The sequence below is a fragment of the Lineus longissimus genome, chromosome 17 (assembly GCF_910592395.1).
Source record: "Lineus longissimus chromosome 17, tnLinLong1.2, whole genome shotgun sequence".
In the NCBI taxonomy this organism is placed as follows: Eukaryota; Metazoa; Nemertea; class Pilidiophora; order Heteronemertea; family Lineidae; genus Lineus; species Lineus longissimus.
In genome coordinates, this window is record NC_088324.1 from 5,659,493 (window position 1) to 5,675,143 (window position 15,651).

At 42.3% G+C, this 15,651-nt stretch overlaps 1 protein-coding gene across 1 annotated transcript; it reads right to left on the bottom strand.

Moving 5' to 3' along the window:
• Window positions 1-560: 560 nt before the first annotated feature.
• LOC135500977 (LIM/homeobox protein Lhx4-like) lies at window positions 561-12,865 on the bottom strand. Its single transcript, XM_064792697.1, has 6 exons — window positions 12,754-12,865; window positions 11,532-11,703; window positions 8,705-8,907; window positions 3,558-3,709; window positions 2,011-2,176; window positions 561-961 (listed from the first exon to the last, which is right to left on the bottom strand). The coding sequence occupies exons 1-6, from the start codon at window positions 12,863-12,865 to the stop codon at window positions 561-563; spliced, it is 1,206 nt and encodes a 401-aa protein (XP_064648767.1).
• Window positions 12,866-15,651: the final 2,786 nt, after the last annotated feature.

Genomic DNA, 15,651 nt, shown 5'->3' on the forward strand with positions numbered 1-15,651 from the left:
GGGGGACAAGGATTGAGCATCATAATGCTGACGAACATTCAGTTTTAATGTGTATTTATATCTAATGTATAGATGATCACATGTCATGTCAAGTGACGTAATCGATATTTATGCAAATTATCATTAACCAGTCATATAGGTTACCTCTTCAGATGCTACCAGGGGTAATATAAGGGACAAGGGAAGAGAGCGAATGACTCTTGGGTAAACGAGATTGCCTGGGCTTTCTATATTCATCATGCTGAATGGCATCGAACGAACATGTTGTCTTTTTTGGGCCCGACTGAGCTTTGGTAAACAGGGGCGGTATTCATCATCATTATCGTCATCATCGTCACCATCTAAGATCAGTGAAACATAAGTTAACCTTAAAATACGTTTTAAGAGGTCAGTGCCAAGGCCATCACCGACTGATTAGAAAGTATTACACGGTATACAATGTGCTACTTGCAATGATTGTGGGGAACGTTTAGGAGAGTTCACGGCAGATCGCGGCGATCCGCGTGAGATATCAGCATAACTAGGCGCATATCAATATTTCTCACTGTTTTGCTCTCATCTCAAAACAAACCTCCCGAATCACTTGTATTAGCACCTATGATATCCACACTTCCTTCCGGACTCGTGACTTCTTCAAACCATGACCCAGGGCTCGAGGGGAACTCAACACCGCCACTGTGACTGCTTCCTGTGCTCGTGTCCGACCTGCCCCCTGGTGACGAATCCTTTAAACTACTACCTGGTCCGGGATCGTGCCTTGGGTGTGGCCCACGGACCTGATATGGCGGCACGTGTTGGGAAACGGGGATACGAGAGTTAGGTTCGCAGGTGTAGGTCCACTCGGAGGAAGTTCTTGGCAAGCACCGAAAGTCCATTTCTTGATTTTTGGAAAAACGTCCTTCCGGCGAAGACGCGCTCAAGCCGGAGATGTCGTGATTCATCGTATTGTCCTCACGAGATGCTGAAACAGAAGAAGGATGTCATTCAACGAGGTCGCGTTGACAAAACAACAAGTAAATAAACTTTCAATAACAGCGACGGGCCGGTCAAATTCATCCCCTGTCCGAATTCGCCGCCCTCATGACTGCAGGAGTCAACTAATACATATATCCTTTTTGGCGAAACCGGTCACATCAACCCCACCGCTTTGGGGCGTCGGCCATCTGGTGGTATCACACTAACCGGGTAAGGTCCAGGCGCGGTTCAACGATTGTTCGCAACGGAGGGGTCAAAAAGAGAGTGCGCCACCCCGCCCCCCCCCCCGCCGAAAATGTTGATAATTTAGAAGGCCGCAGATGCAATCTTCAAGCATATCGGCAATGAGAAGGAGTGCGCTTCCCCAGCAAATATAGAAAATTTATCAAAGGCCGTCGATGCAGTTTCCAATCACTCGGCATCAACCAAGAGTGCGCTGACGTTCGTCATGTTCAGTTTTCCCAAAGGATTAGGGAAAACACCACCTCCGTTGCAGTTGACGAGCGAGGGCTGAGTCACGTCAGTTTTATAGGATTACATTAATTGGAACATTTGCTTGTGACACCTAATTAGTGATTAATCAGCGTAACACCTTCGGCTGGGATTATTGGTGAGATAATCCGACTCCTGTTCATTATTGGCTGCACCGCGCTTGACTCAACGAAAGCAGATCATCCTTGATTACGATCAAGGTCCCGCTAAAGTCCCCCCCTCCCCCGGAGTAATAATATAGGAAATACTAGTATATTCACTATTCGATCTGTTAGTCTGCAACCAAACAAGTTCGACAAACTGTAAACAGAATCTTTCACGTAATATAGATTCTGCTGCAAGCAAGTACACCTTCCAGGCGTTAGCTGATCTTCTACTGCTGTTGCTGCTATATTTCACGCGTCATCTGAATCATTCCCGCCTTTTAGCATGCTCCTATTTGATGCTGCGTCCGTACAGTTGGTATATCGTTCGAGTAGTGCGATTCGCGTATCAGTGAAAACCTAACCATGGCCCCTGGTGAACTTGTACATCGATACTTACGTCTTTGGAATTCAATCCGCATCCCACTGGCGGCGCCGACAGTCTGCATGCAGTCTCCGCTCCTGGCGGCGTTAGGTCTTATGCCCTCGTACAAGCTCCCCCAACCGTGTCGCCCGGCATCTCTCTTCAAACGTTTTTCTTTCGCACGACGATTTTGGAACCAAACCTTAAATAAATCAATGAACGTTGAATATCCGGTTATCAAGAAAACAAAACTGGCTGTGCCTATTTTGAAAGTGCTCTACATCTAGGAGGTGGACGAACAACAATGGCCAAGATTTGTACGCATCTCGATCTGATGACGTGTTATTCACTCAATTTCAGGGTAGTGAATAGCTGCCATCACCTGAGACCCCAATTTGGCAGTTCCACCGTGTTGATGACATTAGTAACATAAAAATGTCAGGCATTTTCTTACTCCACTACTAAACACATTCTGACATTACCAGTTATTTAAGTACACTCCGCCTCTGAATTTAGGAGTATCGAAAACCTGATCTCAGTACTACACCACGGTCAGACTTATCATGCTTATAGTATCATGTTATCTATTTTTCAGGGAAAAAGAGTGCGAAGTTCTATAATACAATGGAGTTCCGGAGTCCTTCAATAAGCAAGTTCAAATAATATTATGTATTTAAAAAAAATAAATTTCTACTCCTTTATCTGGTAGTTCTCGTAGCAGAAAATCGATGATTTATTTAGTGTAAGAAGAAGCGCTGATTTCAGTTGCTTCTCACATCAAAAATGTGGTGTTAACTATAACACCAAAAATGTGGTGTTAACTATAACACCAAAAATCGGTGGTCATTAACGCCAAACACCCATTTTAGTGTGACATAAACACAAAACATAAACACAAAATCGGAGTTCATTAAAGGACCACTGGCATTATTAAGGGTAATATTACCCAGCTGTCGACTGCTCAGTCACCTCCTATTCTATATAAGTAGTTTCCATCAACAAATTGAACAGAAAAATTCAAAATCTGACTGAATTATCCCGCTTTTCCGATGTTGACCCCGATTTGACCCGATTTAGCTCTCCATCATGCGTCGACCCTTTTTACGTGGATCGATGCACTAGTAAGGCGTTTCGTATAGCCATGGATCTACCCTGTGACACATTGATACCGACGCGATTTTTCCGACGCCACGCTGATGGCGCTTGATTACCCCACAACTGCGACGATCAATGTAAATGACGTTGCGGGGTGACGTGAACTCGGATCTCGGCGTGAACTCCCGTGGCGGGAAAGGTCTTTCGCGCCAGGACTCGTGCGAATAACGCGTTTTTCTACTATCTAAGAGCTGAAACAAAATTGAAAAAGCATCAAAAACGTTTAGAAAAACACAATCTAGTTAACTGAAGAACCATGAGAAGAACAAACATACTGCAATAAAAAGCCACCCATTCTTTAAACGCCTTACACTCATTTTTAGCACTACTTGTTTACTGTGCTTGGATGTTGCGAACCTAGCTATATCTGGATTTGCAAAAATAGTGGGCGTTAGTCGGCGACTGCCCATGATACGAGGTTTACCCACCTGCACGACCCTCATGTCGAGTCCGGTCTCCTTGCTTAACTTCTCCCTGACATGCCTGGCCGGCTTGGAGGAGATGTTATAAGCTACTTTCAATGTCTCTAGTTGTTTAGCTGTAATTGACGTCCGAGGTCTTTTATTGGCCTGGTCATCATCTTCGTCATCTAAAGGAAACAAATATGCTTGGTGTCATGTGCATGTGATTTGCAATTTGATCAAGCGCCATCTCTTGTGAGTCTGATAGAGAAAACTATGTACACGCCAGGGTTGTCTAATCACTAGGTCACCGCAGGTCCTCACAATCAAATTGTGCTCCGGCGAGGGAATGCTTGTGCTTAGGCGTGAGCGTGCTCCCGCATGCTCAGGCGTGCTCTGGCATCTCCAATCTTTTCTTAGTGCTAGCTATAGTTGCTTTGTATCATAATCCTGAGCTGTTCTGAACAAGCTAGAAAATTTTGTTATCTATTAAGGCGTGGCTCAGCATCGCCTGGAAGCGGTTTAAAACTCTGTACACGCCCGGATTGGCCACCAACTGGTCATCACAGGTCACCACAATCATGTGAATGATTGTGTTTAGGCGTGTGAATGCTTGTGGGGTACACTCTTCTTAGTGTGCTGTGGCACCGCCAGAGAGCGCCTAAACCGGTGCACACACTGTAGAGGTTCTAAGTTTGTCCCAACGTTGAAACCAATTAAAATACAATGTAGTTTTAAAACTAGGCACCAAGTGCCTCGAATGGTTGGGTTGGGCAGTAGCTATAAACCTTTTGCACGGGACAGAGATAGCATCAGGGACCAACATTGGGCGCCCACACGCGCCCTCGCACAGTTCGCAAACTCGCACAGTGCCAAAATTAAAAAAAATTCAGACACTGGAATTGATCAATTGCCGCCATCTTGAATATCGGAATCCTGAGATACAGGTGTTTGATAATCCTACATGTACGCCATATTCAGGCCTAATTAGTGCCACTTTCTCTCATAAAACATTTCATTTTATCAATAAATAACAAAATATGATCTTTGTTAATGAAACCTAACACTGGTAGGTTTTGAGATGATTTTATGGAGAACTATAAATGCAGCGTAGCGTAGCAATCATTTTCGGGGGTTTAGTGGTGATGCAGTTGCCTCCCTGCAAATGGAAAAATTCGTTCCTTTTCTACATCCGCTGTACTGCTTTTCAAGATGGTGGCAACGTACTAATACCAGAGGCGTTCTAACGAAATCAGCGCCTCTAGTGTCAAGATTGGCCTTGTTCGGTCACTACAACTTCACCATAGGTTACCACAATCATCATGTGGATAGCTTGTGCTCAGGCCAGCGCATTCTTGTAGAGGGTTGAGCTTGTCGATCTATAGCTCATTAAAAAAGGCTTCGATCTGCTATGCTGTACATCGAACCTATGCGCGCCCTCGAAAAAGGCCAGGAATTCCAGATGTACGCAATATTGGCTACCGTGCAGCACCTGCGCAGACAGAGACCCTGGTTCTGTAATGCACTCCAGTAGGTAACGTCCGTCCGTGGGCTGTTTTTTTTCAGGATAGCTGTTTAAAGGATGACCAGAGTTTCACAGCGCAATTTTTAGGGATGACCAGGCGTAATTCACCTGGTGCATGCCCTATGTTATTTTCGAATCGGCCAATCACTATGTTGGTGATGTTAGGGCGTTACGGGGAAATAATTGATGCTATAAAGTTATTCACTTTCGGCCTGGGGAATGAAACGCCATCATTCGAGGTGAATTCCCGTCCCTGCACTTGTAGTGGGAAAGGGTCAGGCCGGTCTAGTCGATCCAGTAGTGCTCAGTCGTAAGCTAGCCACACCCTCGTTTGATGTCACACCATTTGAGGGCCCCTGAGACTACATATGCCAACAAAATGACGAGCAGAACCCAGTGTACTCCCAATTTTCTGACATATCTGAAATAGGGATTTTTAGAAGTTTGATTTTGTTGGATATAATGTTTTAGCTGTGACATAGCAATTCGCACATTTAGCACTATATCCATGTCGACCTAGTGTGATTTTAGTGCTTGAGATTAGAATTCAAGAAGATTTTTATTGGTCACCCGATAAAGGCCAGTGAAGATGGTCAATTCAGAAAATGTTGTCAACTTTTCTCTAAATTCAGACACAGCTTTTCCTGCCAAGGTAATCGAGCCGTCGCGATTGCCGGCAGCGAGGCGTGGCTAACTCACTCAAGGCGGTATAATCTCCCACTTCAATTGGTCGACACAAATCACAAAGCTGTTCATCAGCGAAAGCGGATCAGTGCCTTTATGGTTTAATGTTTAGTATTTAGCAACGCTTGTATGCAAAATACCAATAAGTATTATTTCTCTCACTAAAATGGCCGACAAGCTCTTGTGGTGGAAAAAAGCCAAAAACAATATTAATTGCTGAGAAGAATTTTCTACCCGTTGGACTAAAATATTTGATCTCAAATTAAACGATTAAAGACATGTCCATACGGACATGCTTAGGAATTTTTCGTATATAGTTTTTGAGGTGCGCATCTGTGCCACACGGCGTAGGGCGTAGGTCCCCCTTGTGGTCACTGGTGTGTCATAAAAAGGATTTTGGGGAAGGTTACATTTCCAGGAAGGTCCACATAAATTCAATGATACACATTGTATAAAAAAAACATTTCGCGTATACTTGTCAGCCGGGCTTGAGCTTGCACGCTTATGAGATAAAAATCGGGATGCTGGAAATATTCGCATGAATATTTTTGGGCATCAAATACACAAATGGTCAGCACAAATGGAAACGAGTAGCTGGGACCATTTGTCTGATAAATATAATCAATCTAAACCCTATCTAAATTGTAAATGGGGGTCTATTAATCCATCCATTAGTTGTGCTTATGGCGTTGGAGGTAAAGTAAAGTAAAGTTTGTTTATTATATAGTGTCACCCCTAATAAAAGAGCCAGCCAGATGTTGACTTATGAGACACGTTTAACTTCGAAACTCCTATCTCTAATGCCAGATGTCTGGCGGGTTTATGCCTGTTTCGCCTATTCCTGTTTCGCCTATTCCTGTTTTGCCTACAAAATTCCTGTTTCGCCTATTCCTGATTCGCCTATTCCTGTTCCGCCTATTCCTGTTCCGCCTATTCCTTTTTCGCCTATTTCCTGTTTGGCCTATTTCCTGTTTGGCCTATTTCCTGTTTCGCCTATTCCTGTTTCGCCTACTTTCCAGTACCCCTACAATAAATCGACTCTCCCACGGGGAACCTTAGGGATGCATGTCCATTTTATGGGGAAAATGTGAGGGGACAATTGGATGATGTTAACGATGTGATGACAATTTGACTAATCAAATGCCATCAACTTTGTTAACAAACCATGCCATGACCTTTTGAAAGAGTCACCTTGAAAGCGGGGACAGTCGGGACTTATTTGACCATAGGACCATAGGACCATACTGACACACAGTAAAAACTAATAGATTAAGTAGAGTAAAGCAGTCGTTTATTTTATGAAAACTGAATTCATGAGTTTTTGATAAAAATACATAATATTTGTACATTCTCATAGTTATTTGATCAAAATCAGCTGTAAAACCCATGTCATAATATACATGTAGGTACAGCACATATAAAGTCAAACAAGGTGGAAAATACATATCATGATATTATGTCAGACAAGGTAACTGATGGCATCAATGTAACTCATTATGTCCCTCACTCCATTGACGTATTGTTCTTTGAGGCGTAACATGCGTTCGTCAATGCGTACATATGTGGCTCTCCTCGGGTTGGGTCGGTCAGTAAGGGACGGTTCATATTCCTACGTCTGTGGGGAGGTTAGCAATACATTTGAATAGGCGAAACAGGAATAGGCTAAACAGGAATTAGGCGAAACAGGAATAGGCTAAACAGGAATTAGGCGAAACAGGAATAGGCGAAACAGGAATTAGGCGAAACAGGAATTAGGCGAAACAGGAATAGGCGAAACAGGAATAGGCGGAACAGGAATAGGCGAAACAGGAATACACCGTCTGGCGAGAAGGCTGTATAACCCTATATCTGACTAGCTGGCGGCTATACCAACTATATGCCGGGTGTGTGGCATACCAATTTTTGTTGCTGTTTTTTCGCTTGGCGGGTAAAACCATGAACAAAAAACATGATTCAGTCAAGGCGAGAATAAACGTTGAAAACTGCATGTGCTAAGTTCACTTGACAGGCTAATTGAGTATATTTTAGGAAGATGTTTTTGGTTAATCGTGAAACTTGAGATTGGGCTCGTTTGTCTTTCGTATCGACATTAGAAAGATGTTAATGCGCCCCGCAAGAAGGCGATTTAGGTCGCCGCTACCTTTGATCACAATCGCATGGGACATCATTCGTTTGCTGTGGTGAACGCATTTGTCTGCGACAAAAATAGAGATCGCACCGACCTGCATGTAATTTCTAGCCCAGGGATCTTATTTTTTTGCCGCAGATGAGAGATTTTGTCGTGCACAGCAGCGATTTTTATAGCAGGTCGCAGTGATTTGAATCGCTCGTTTGTGCGGCGTTTAACCATCAAAATGTCATGTGACTATATGACTGAGCAGTCTGTCCAGAAAACAATGAGGCATGCAGGAGAGTTTGTCAATCGGGATTTCGTACTTATGGGGGGGGGGGGGGGGGGGTAAAGAGGTCCCGACAAAGAAATGCTCTCATTTTACCTGGAGTATCTTGTGGTTCTAAATACACTGTAATGCATAATTTCAGCAGGTTTTCAAGAATGAAATCGCCTCTCAGCGATACATGAAAACGAGTCACAGCCTTTGCATGTATGTGGAGGCATGAACATCAATTTTGTACTTCCTTCACGACATTTCTTATTATTTTTCGATGTCCGAGAGGCAGTGGTAGGAGCGGGTGGTCCGCGCCACAAGGTCGAAATAGGACCATGAAACCCCATGTGATTGCCATTTTCTTTAAGTGTAGGCCAAAAGAATACTAATTTGCTTGGTTGTCTTGAGTTGACCGTTTGCCTTATTTTTCACCCCCCCCCCCCCCCGTCTCTACGCTTAGGCGACAGATATGTATGAATCTATAAAAAACCTTGCATCTTTGGGAAACAAATCGCCGGTGGGCGACAGAAATAGTCATTATGCCCTAAAAACAATGTTTTGTAAATTTGTGCTTCTACCTTGTTCCCTTGCTTCATCGTAATCCTCTTTACACACAAGTTTATTATCAACCATGAGATAAAACTCGTCCCCAGTATCGAGACTCTGACCGCACAGCCTGCAGACGAAGCACTCTGTGTGATAAACGTTTTCTTGCGCCCGCCGGACTACTTCTGTGGGGGCTATTCCATTTCCACAACTAGCACATTTTGTTCCGAAAAGTCTGGAAAGGAAAAAAATCGTTTAGAGTAGAAAAACCAAAAAGCGAAAAAAAGAGTTAGTCAATGAACTGTTTTGCCGTTTTTTCTTGAATTTTTAATTGGAGATGGATTTTCCGCAGCGCAATAACTTTATGGACCTACCGATCATCTTTTCCCTTCGCTGACTACCTCAAGTGACATGCAGAAATGAAGCAATGTTTAAGACCACGCTGTCGGTATGCGAGGGAGATCTAACGAGCAATCTGAGTCGCATCCGACCTGCAACAGAGCCATAAAGACATCGATGGCATTGACCAACGGCCGCATTCCAACCCGAATCTTCGCCTCGTTTTCATAGGTCCGTCGCAGGCCACAGTGACTAAAATTGCTGTATAGCTGGGGCGAGCACTGGTTCTATTACGGCGCATATTGGTAACCTTGAAATTATTAGCTGGACCAAGAGGGCCTGCCTGTCGCCCCCCCCCCTTAACATTTATTGACTTTACGTTGTTTCCCAGCCGTTTTTTACTGAACTTAATGTATGTGAACGAATATAAAACAGCCGAGATGTGAAGTCTAGCTCACTCAACACCTACTTTATACGATGTCTCGCACACTACGCCATATTCAATGCGGTTTTTAGCAAATTGTCATGAGAAATTTTAATCATACGTTATGGCAAGAATGTGATTGTCGAAGTTTCAGTTTCAGCAGAGTCCTTAAGGGTAAAATATGATCTAGCTAAACTCTGAAAATATTTGTATTGGCTGAAAAATCCTACACAAGCTTTCCAATCGCTAAAAAGCAATCTATTTTCAAAGAATGTAATTATTGTTCATCAAGAGAAACAAATCTGAGTTGTCCCAGAATTGAATATGTCGGACTCGAATTCGTGGTAGCCAGCCCGTTATCCACTCGTCTCGAGTGAAAATACATCATGGAATGAGCGGGGCAATCATCGATGTGTGTTTAAGTTGGTGGCATGCTAGGGCGGGGGTCCCAGCAAGCTATAACCTCAACTTAATTGCTATAACAACGCTGAAGTCCGTAAGATTGTATGTACGCGACTAAGTCAGTCAAATTTGCCTTTAGTTTTTGCTCACAAATCATCCTAGTAAAGTGGCAATCAATTGTTGTCTGGAAATTATTCAAATGAGAAATAAAACAAAGGTGTTGTTGACCCCCAAAAAGCTGGTTGTAGAGTCCCTTTATGCTCCTGTCGAACTCAGACTGGCTGATTGCGGTGTTAGTGTAATGGCACTTAGAGTTGTTTGTGTCGTGGGCGCATTGAAGGGAGGTGTGTTTCAATAAGAGATCACCCTTTGAAATGCACTGTTTTAATAGACAGGAAGATTGAAAGAAATGTTCAGTGTTCTTCTGTCGCTTTGAGATGAAACGCAATCTCTGCAAATTCTTCGAACATGTATACAGTGCAGGACCACCGGTGAAACGAAATAAGGGCCCAAAATCTACCCAGAGATTGCGAGGTATTTTTTATTGAGTGGATTTTGCTTGTATTCTAAATTAATCGATGGCTCAATATACATATATTTTTGTATACATGTACAAAAAAAATGTATTATACACTGGTAGTTTTGAGATGAACTGATTGTATTATTGCGGAGTTTTTCGTAATGGTATAAACTTGTCTAGGTTGTCCTATTTGTCTCATTACTTTCTACTGTTTTTCTTCTGAGCTTGACCTACGAAATATGAGAATAATAAGATGCTAGATCGTGTTTGTATCGCCGATTAAAAGTAAACAATGGATGTGAATCATGTAGAAAGTCAAAATACCGGCAAACGTGCGCCACTTGCGTTTTCTTGCCATTGTTTTATTGCAATGAATGCTGTGCGTCTCACGTTCAAATTTTGGCCGAGTCATTCTGAATTTTAGCTTTTCGTCGATGAAATCTCAGTTACGCCGTACTAGCGGCGCAATTAATTAATAACCGATCATAGATTAACGTCAAGAACAGTGAGTCTACATGTAATGCTGGGAATTTGGCCGCTGAGTCTTAGTCTTTTGCCAAGTAAAAATCATTGATGCTTTATCCTGTTTTTACACACAATATCTTCGCGCAATTCTAGGTTTTGCGAAAATCTAAATGAAAAGAACGATAAAAAATACGATTTTTATTTCGAGGGATTATGAAATTCCTTTTAGTTTTTCACATCAAAAAGTATCTTTATGCGATTTTTCTTCGTGAATCGCGGTTATTCGCGAAACCTGACATATATTGAACGTCCTCGAAGATTTAGTGGTTTACAGATTTATCATTCCTCTTTCACGGGGTGTGTCACATCTCGTACATTTTTTTTCATGTGAAATATCATGACAAAATATTTAAAAGTTCTATAAAAAGGAAACACCATAGAGATATAATTTGGAGCAAGGCAAGACACAATTGCAAAGGTTGGTGAGTTTCACTGTTTATAATGTTTACAGTATATGCACGTTTGGCATTTGCAGTTAATGCGCATATTGCTCCTATTCTTGTGATATCAGTCTCTGGGTCCCATAAAAATCATCGGCTTTTTCCAACTTACATTTTTGAAGCGACAATCTTATGATAATATTTTTGTAAATACATGTAAATAAAGGGCCAGTGTTGTGCATATTGCCATATAAAATGTGCGGGCTCACCTGAAGAAGTCCTCCTTACAGTAAACTTTATCGCCCTTCGAAAAGCACTTGCAATCCAGCGACCTTTTACATACAGCACATTTGAGGCATTTTGAGTGCCAGGGTTTCTCCAGAACACGCAAAACGAAGCGGTCGAGAATCGGCTCCCTGCATCCGGAACATTTCAGAATTTCTAAAATGAGAAGGATAAGGATGTTGTTGTGTTAATTTGTAGTACGAAATTGTAAAAAATATCGACGCTAAAATAAAAAAATGGCGACGTTTATTTTTTCATCTATTGTGACAAATGTTTCATAGGCGTACTCAATATGCTGCTCATGTAGAATTTCGGACACAGTATTGTGCCATTGTGCCAGTGCCAGTGCGCCAGTGTTGAAACATTTGATCAAATATAGATGAAAATAACCTAAGGGTAAGAAATGACAGATGCTTAAAGAAAAAATGGATTCGCCAAGAGTGTCATTTCGGATTCACCCAGGGTGGTTTCTACTGAGGGATCATAACCCAGGATATAGGACTGTGTACATACTATGTATGTGTCTTCCACTAAAAGTACTAGAATCTCGCGCTCAAAATCTGAATGACTGGAAAACGTCTAACACAATTTCAAATATTAGTATAACAGAGTTTTAAAACGTTATTAAGTCGTTTAAAAATTTCAGCATACCTGCTATATTTCATAGATGTATATTCTTTATTTCGTTTGTTGATTGTTGAAAACGTTTTGTGCGACAGCCGGCCATTTTGGTTTGACAAAACATGGCCAACAAGTTCACGCAAGGTCAAGTCATGATATCTTGACATGGCTCTCTTTGGCTCTCATGAAATGTTGTTTCCGGATTTCTCAAGGATAATTTGATTTTGAGAAATGAAACTAAATTTACCGACAAGGATGAAGGTCAAAGTTAAGTATTGCAGCACATCGCATGATGTTGTGATCTGGAGTATTGCTGCGCCCAGTGACGGGTGACCTACCCGAAAATGAATCCAGGTATTTGCAATCCATCGACAAACAATGTTAAACAAACGAATCGGAGAAAATTCCCTAAGTTGAAAGTGCCTACAAAGCATAATTATGCAAATCTTCATCCAATAAACACTTGTTCGCCTTGCTTTGGCCAATTTATCTGTAAATTTTTAATTTGTTGACAAATAAATTCTTGATCTAAACTAACTTGTTCACCATGGTGTATTGATCAGTTGGCTGCAACTCATGACTTACCAGACGTGGAGCAAAAGTTTCCCGGGATTGCCTCACAATCCTCATCGCTTTCGTTGGTAAGAAAAGCTGGTTGGGAGTCTTCGTCACGAGCGGAGTTGCATATTTCGCTCATAACAAAATCGCCGACCAGCACCAGAATCCACGTGAAAAGTTATCCATAAAACAAGTAAAACATATCCTCCTAACGAATTATTTTCCCGAATTGAGAATGCCAGACGGATCTAGGGGATATTTACTGAAACAATATCGCTGGTGATCAGACAGTCTGATTTCCGTCGAAAGTGGACCTATCTTGTAAAGCCCTCTCCAACTTGAGGCCGCATTCGCCTTTCTTATTACAATCACCAGGATTATTACTCGTGACGTCATGGGCGATTTGTATTGTCAATGGGAGGTTTGTATTTTAAATGAGACCGATTATTACGTCCTACTAATTTGAATAACATTTGAACGTTCGCAACGAAGCATTGCGATTATTTTAAATATTTCAATGACCTTTGAATATGTTGTTTAGAATTGGACATGTTTATTGTTGCGAAGTTGTTGTTATTCTAAATTAGAGACATTGAACTCAAGTAGTATTGGTCAACTCCGCATGGAATTGAGTCCGAGGTGTTGTTGGGATATCTAAGAGACACACCTCTACTAGCCCGAGTAAATAATTGGGGCCAATATCCCCGTCCGAGGTGATGTCCAGTTATCGAGATCGCTGCCCCGGTAGCGACGCGCCCCGGTACACCACTTATGATACACTGAACTTTGCTCACTGAGACCGGGCACTGGGCTTCTCGGTAGTATTTCGCACTTCTTCGTCTGTACGGATCAGTTGTAGCTTAAAATTAAGGAATTGATACCGACCAGGCGCCTATACCATAAAGCATAATATAATTCCATTAGTGCTAATGGCATCTTGAGGACGGTCACTTTAAAAGCAGGGCATATCAAGAAAGTACCTTTAAAATATCTAGGTTAATGGTAACATTAAGCAGCGTTTAAGGTAGTGCTTTTATCTTGTCTTTTACGAATAGGGCAGCCTTAAATCGAATGGAAGGCTGAGGTTCCTTTAGTCGAACCAAATACTGGATTTTCGATGCGGGGGTCAGCATCTGAAACGTGGAGACTATCGTGGACATTTGAGAAACGGTTTACATATTATTGTAACCGCAGTTATACGGCTAAAAGGCGAAAAGAGCGGCCATATGAGTGTATGTTGGTGTGGGGGTGTGGGGTGAGTCGGGGAAGGCAAAGGTAGGCCTATTGTCATAACTCGGGTTGAATATTCAATAGTATTTATCTTGGTCAGTTGTAGACGGGACAGAGACGAATTTACAAAATACATCTGATGACATAACTGAATAAATTTCAGTTGGTTCCAAATAATTGATTAAGTCGTTACCCTAAATCATTCTGAAATATACTTTCTTGAATTAAATTTACTAGTCATTGAATTGGCCAAAAAAAGCCCGTTTGAAGGCGATCACAGCTAGCATTACCAATTGAGGCTCGTATACTGCATCGCGTACAACAAATTACGCTAACGCACATATGAAAAAAAGATTTTCGCGAATTGGTCAGTTATGAGCAGTGGGAGCCATTCCAATAAATGAGCATATTATGTCATGTATGTGGTCGCCGCCCAGATATTTCAAGTACTGAGTGAGTATTGGAGGTCAAACCGTGCCGTGTGCTTCGTGGATCCATCGCAAGTGGCAACAGAGGGCTATAAATAGACCAAGGATACATGTACGATGTGCATGTAAATCCTGATTTTATCAATGTCAACACCTTCTTCATTCAATATCTCCGAAACAAGTGCACCAATTCCAATACGGTTTTCTTCTCGGGGGACTAATTACTAAATTAGTATTACAATTTCTTCGAAACTCATTTGATTTTTTACCTTGGCGTGGTAGTAACCGGACCTGTTTCATAAAGCCTAATAAAGTACCTTTAGCCCTAATGCTAGGATAAAGTCACTCCTTAAAGGAAGAACGCGTTTCATAAACGTGCCTTTAAAATATCTAGGTTAATGTTACCATTAAGAGTGTTTCAGGAAGTGGTTTTATCCTGTCTTTATTTTATTCGGTTCCTTTAAACCTGAAGGTAGTCTAGAGTTCCTTTAGTCGCGAGGACTTCGTCCAGGGTAGACGCAGAATCACATTGCGCTTGATTCAGGAACGGAATAGGCGAAATCTTCGACGAGAACGGGTATTCAGTGATCGATTCAATCCGCTGGATTCCTCGGTTTTGTCGTCAGCTGTCGGAGGAGTTGGAGCATCCTACTCAGAGAAATGACGCCCTCCCAGTCATTGCAAGTGTGTATAGCATTACGATATTTCGCAACCGGCCATGAACAATCTAGTATCGGTGATATTCACCATGTGAGCACTGCGACAATATCGAAGTGTATTGGCGCTGTGTCATCCGCGTTTGCAGCACGCATTGACCAACACGTTCACTTCGAGAGGGACCTCCAGAAGGTCAAAACCAATTTTTTTGATAACACGGGTTTTCCAAGAGTAATTGGATCGATCGATGGCACCCTCGTATACGCAAGCCTCACATCAACGAAAACGTGTATATCAATCGGAAAGGATACCACAGCATTAATGTCATGCTAGTTTGTGATTGGGATATGATCATAAATAACTGTGTGGCACGTTTTCCAGGAGGGTCTCATGACGCCTTCGTTCTGCACAGTTCAGCCTTTGGCCAGGCATTTGAAAACAATCCACCGAATGGTTGGATGTTGGGAGACTCGGGGTATCCTTGCAAGAGGTGGCTTCTGACACCTCTTGCCAATGCCCACATCAGACAGGAAAGGACATTCCAGCGGATGCAAATAAGAGCCAGATGCATCATAGAACGATCTCCTAAAGCAACGGTTCAGATGCCTCC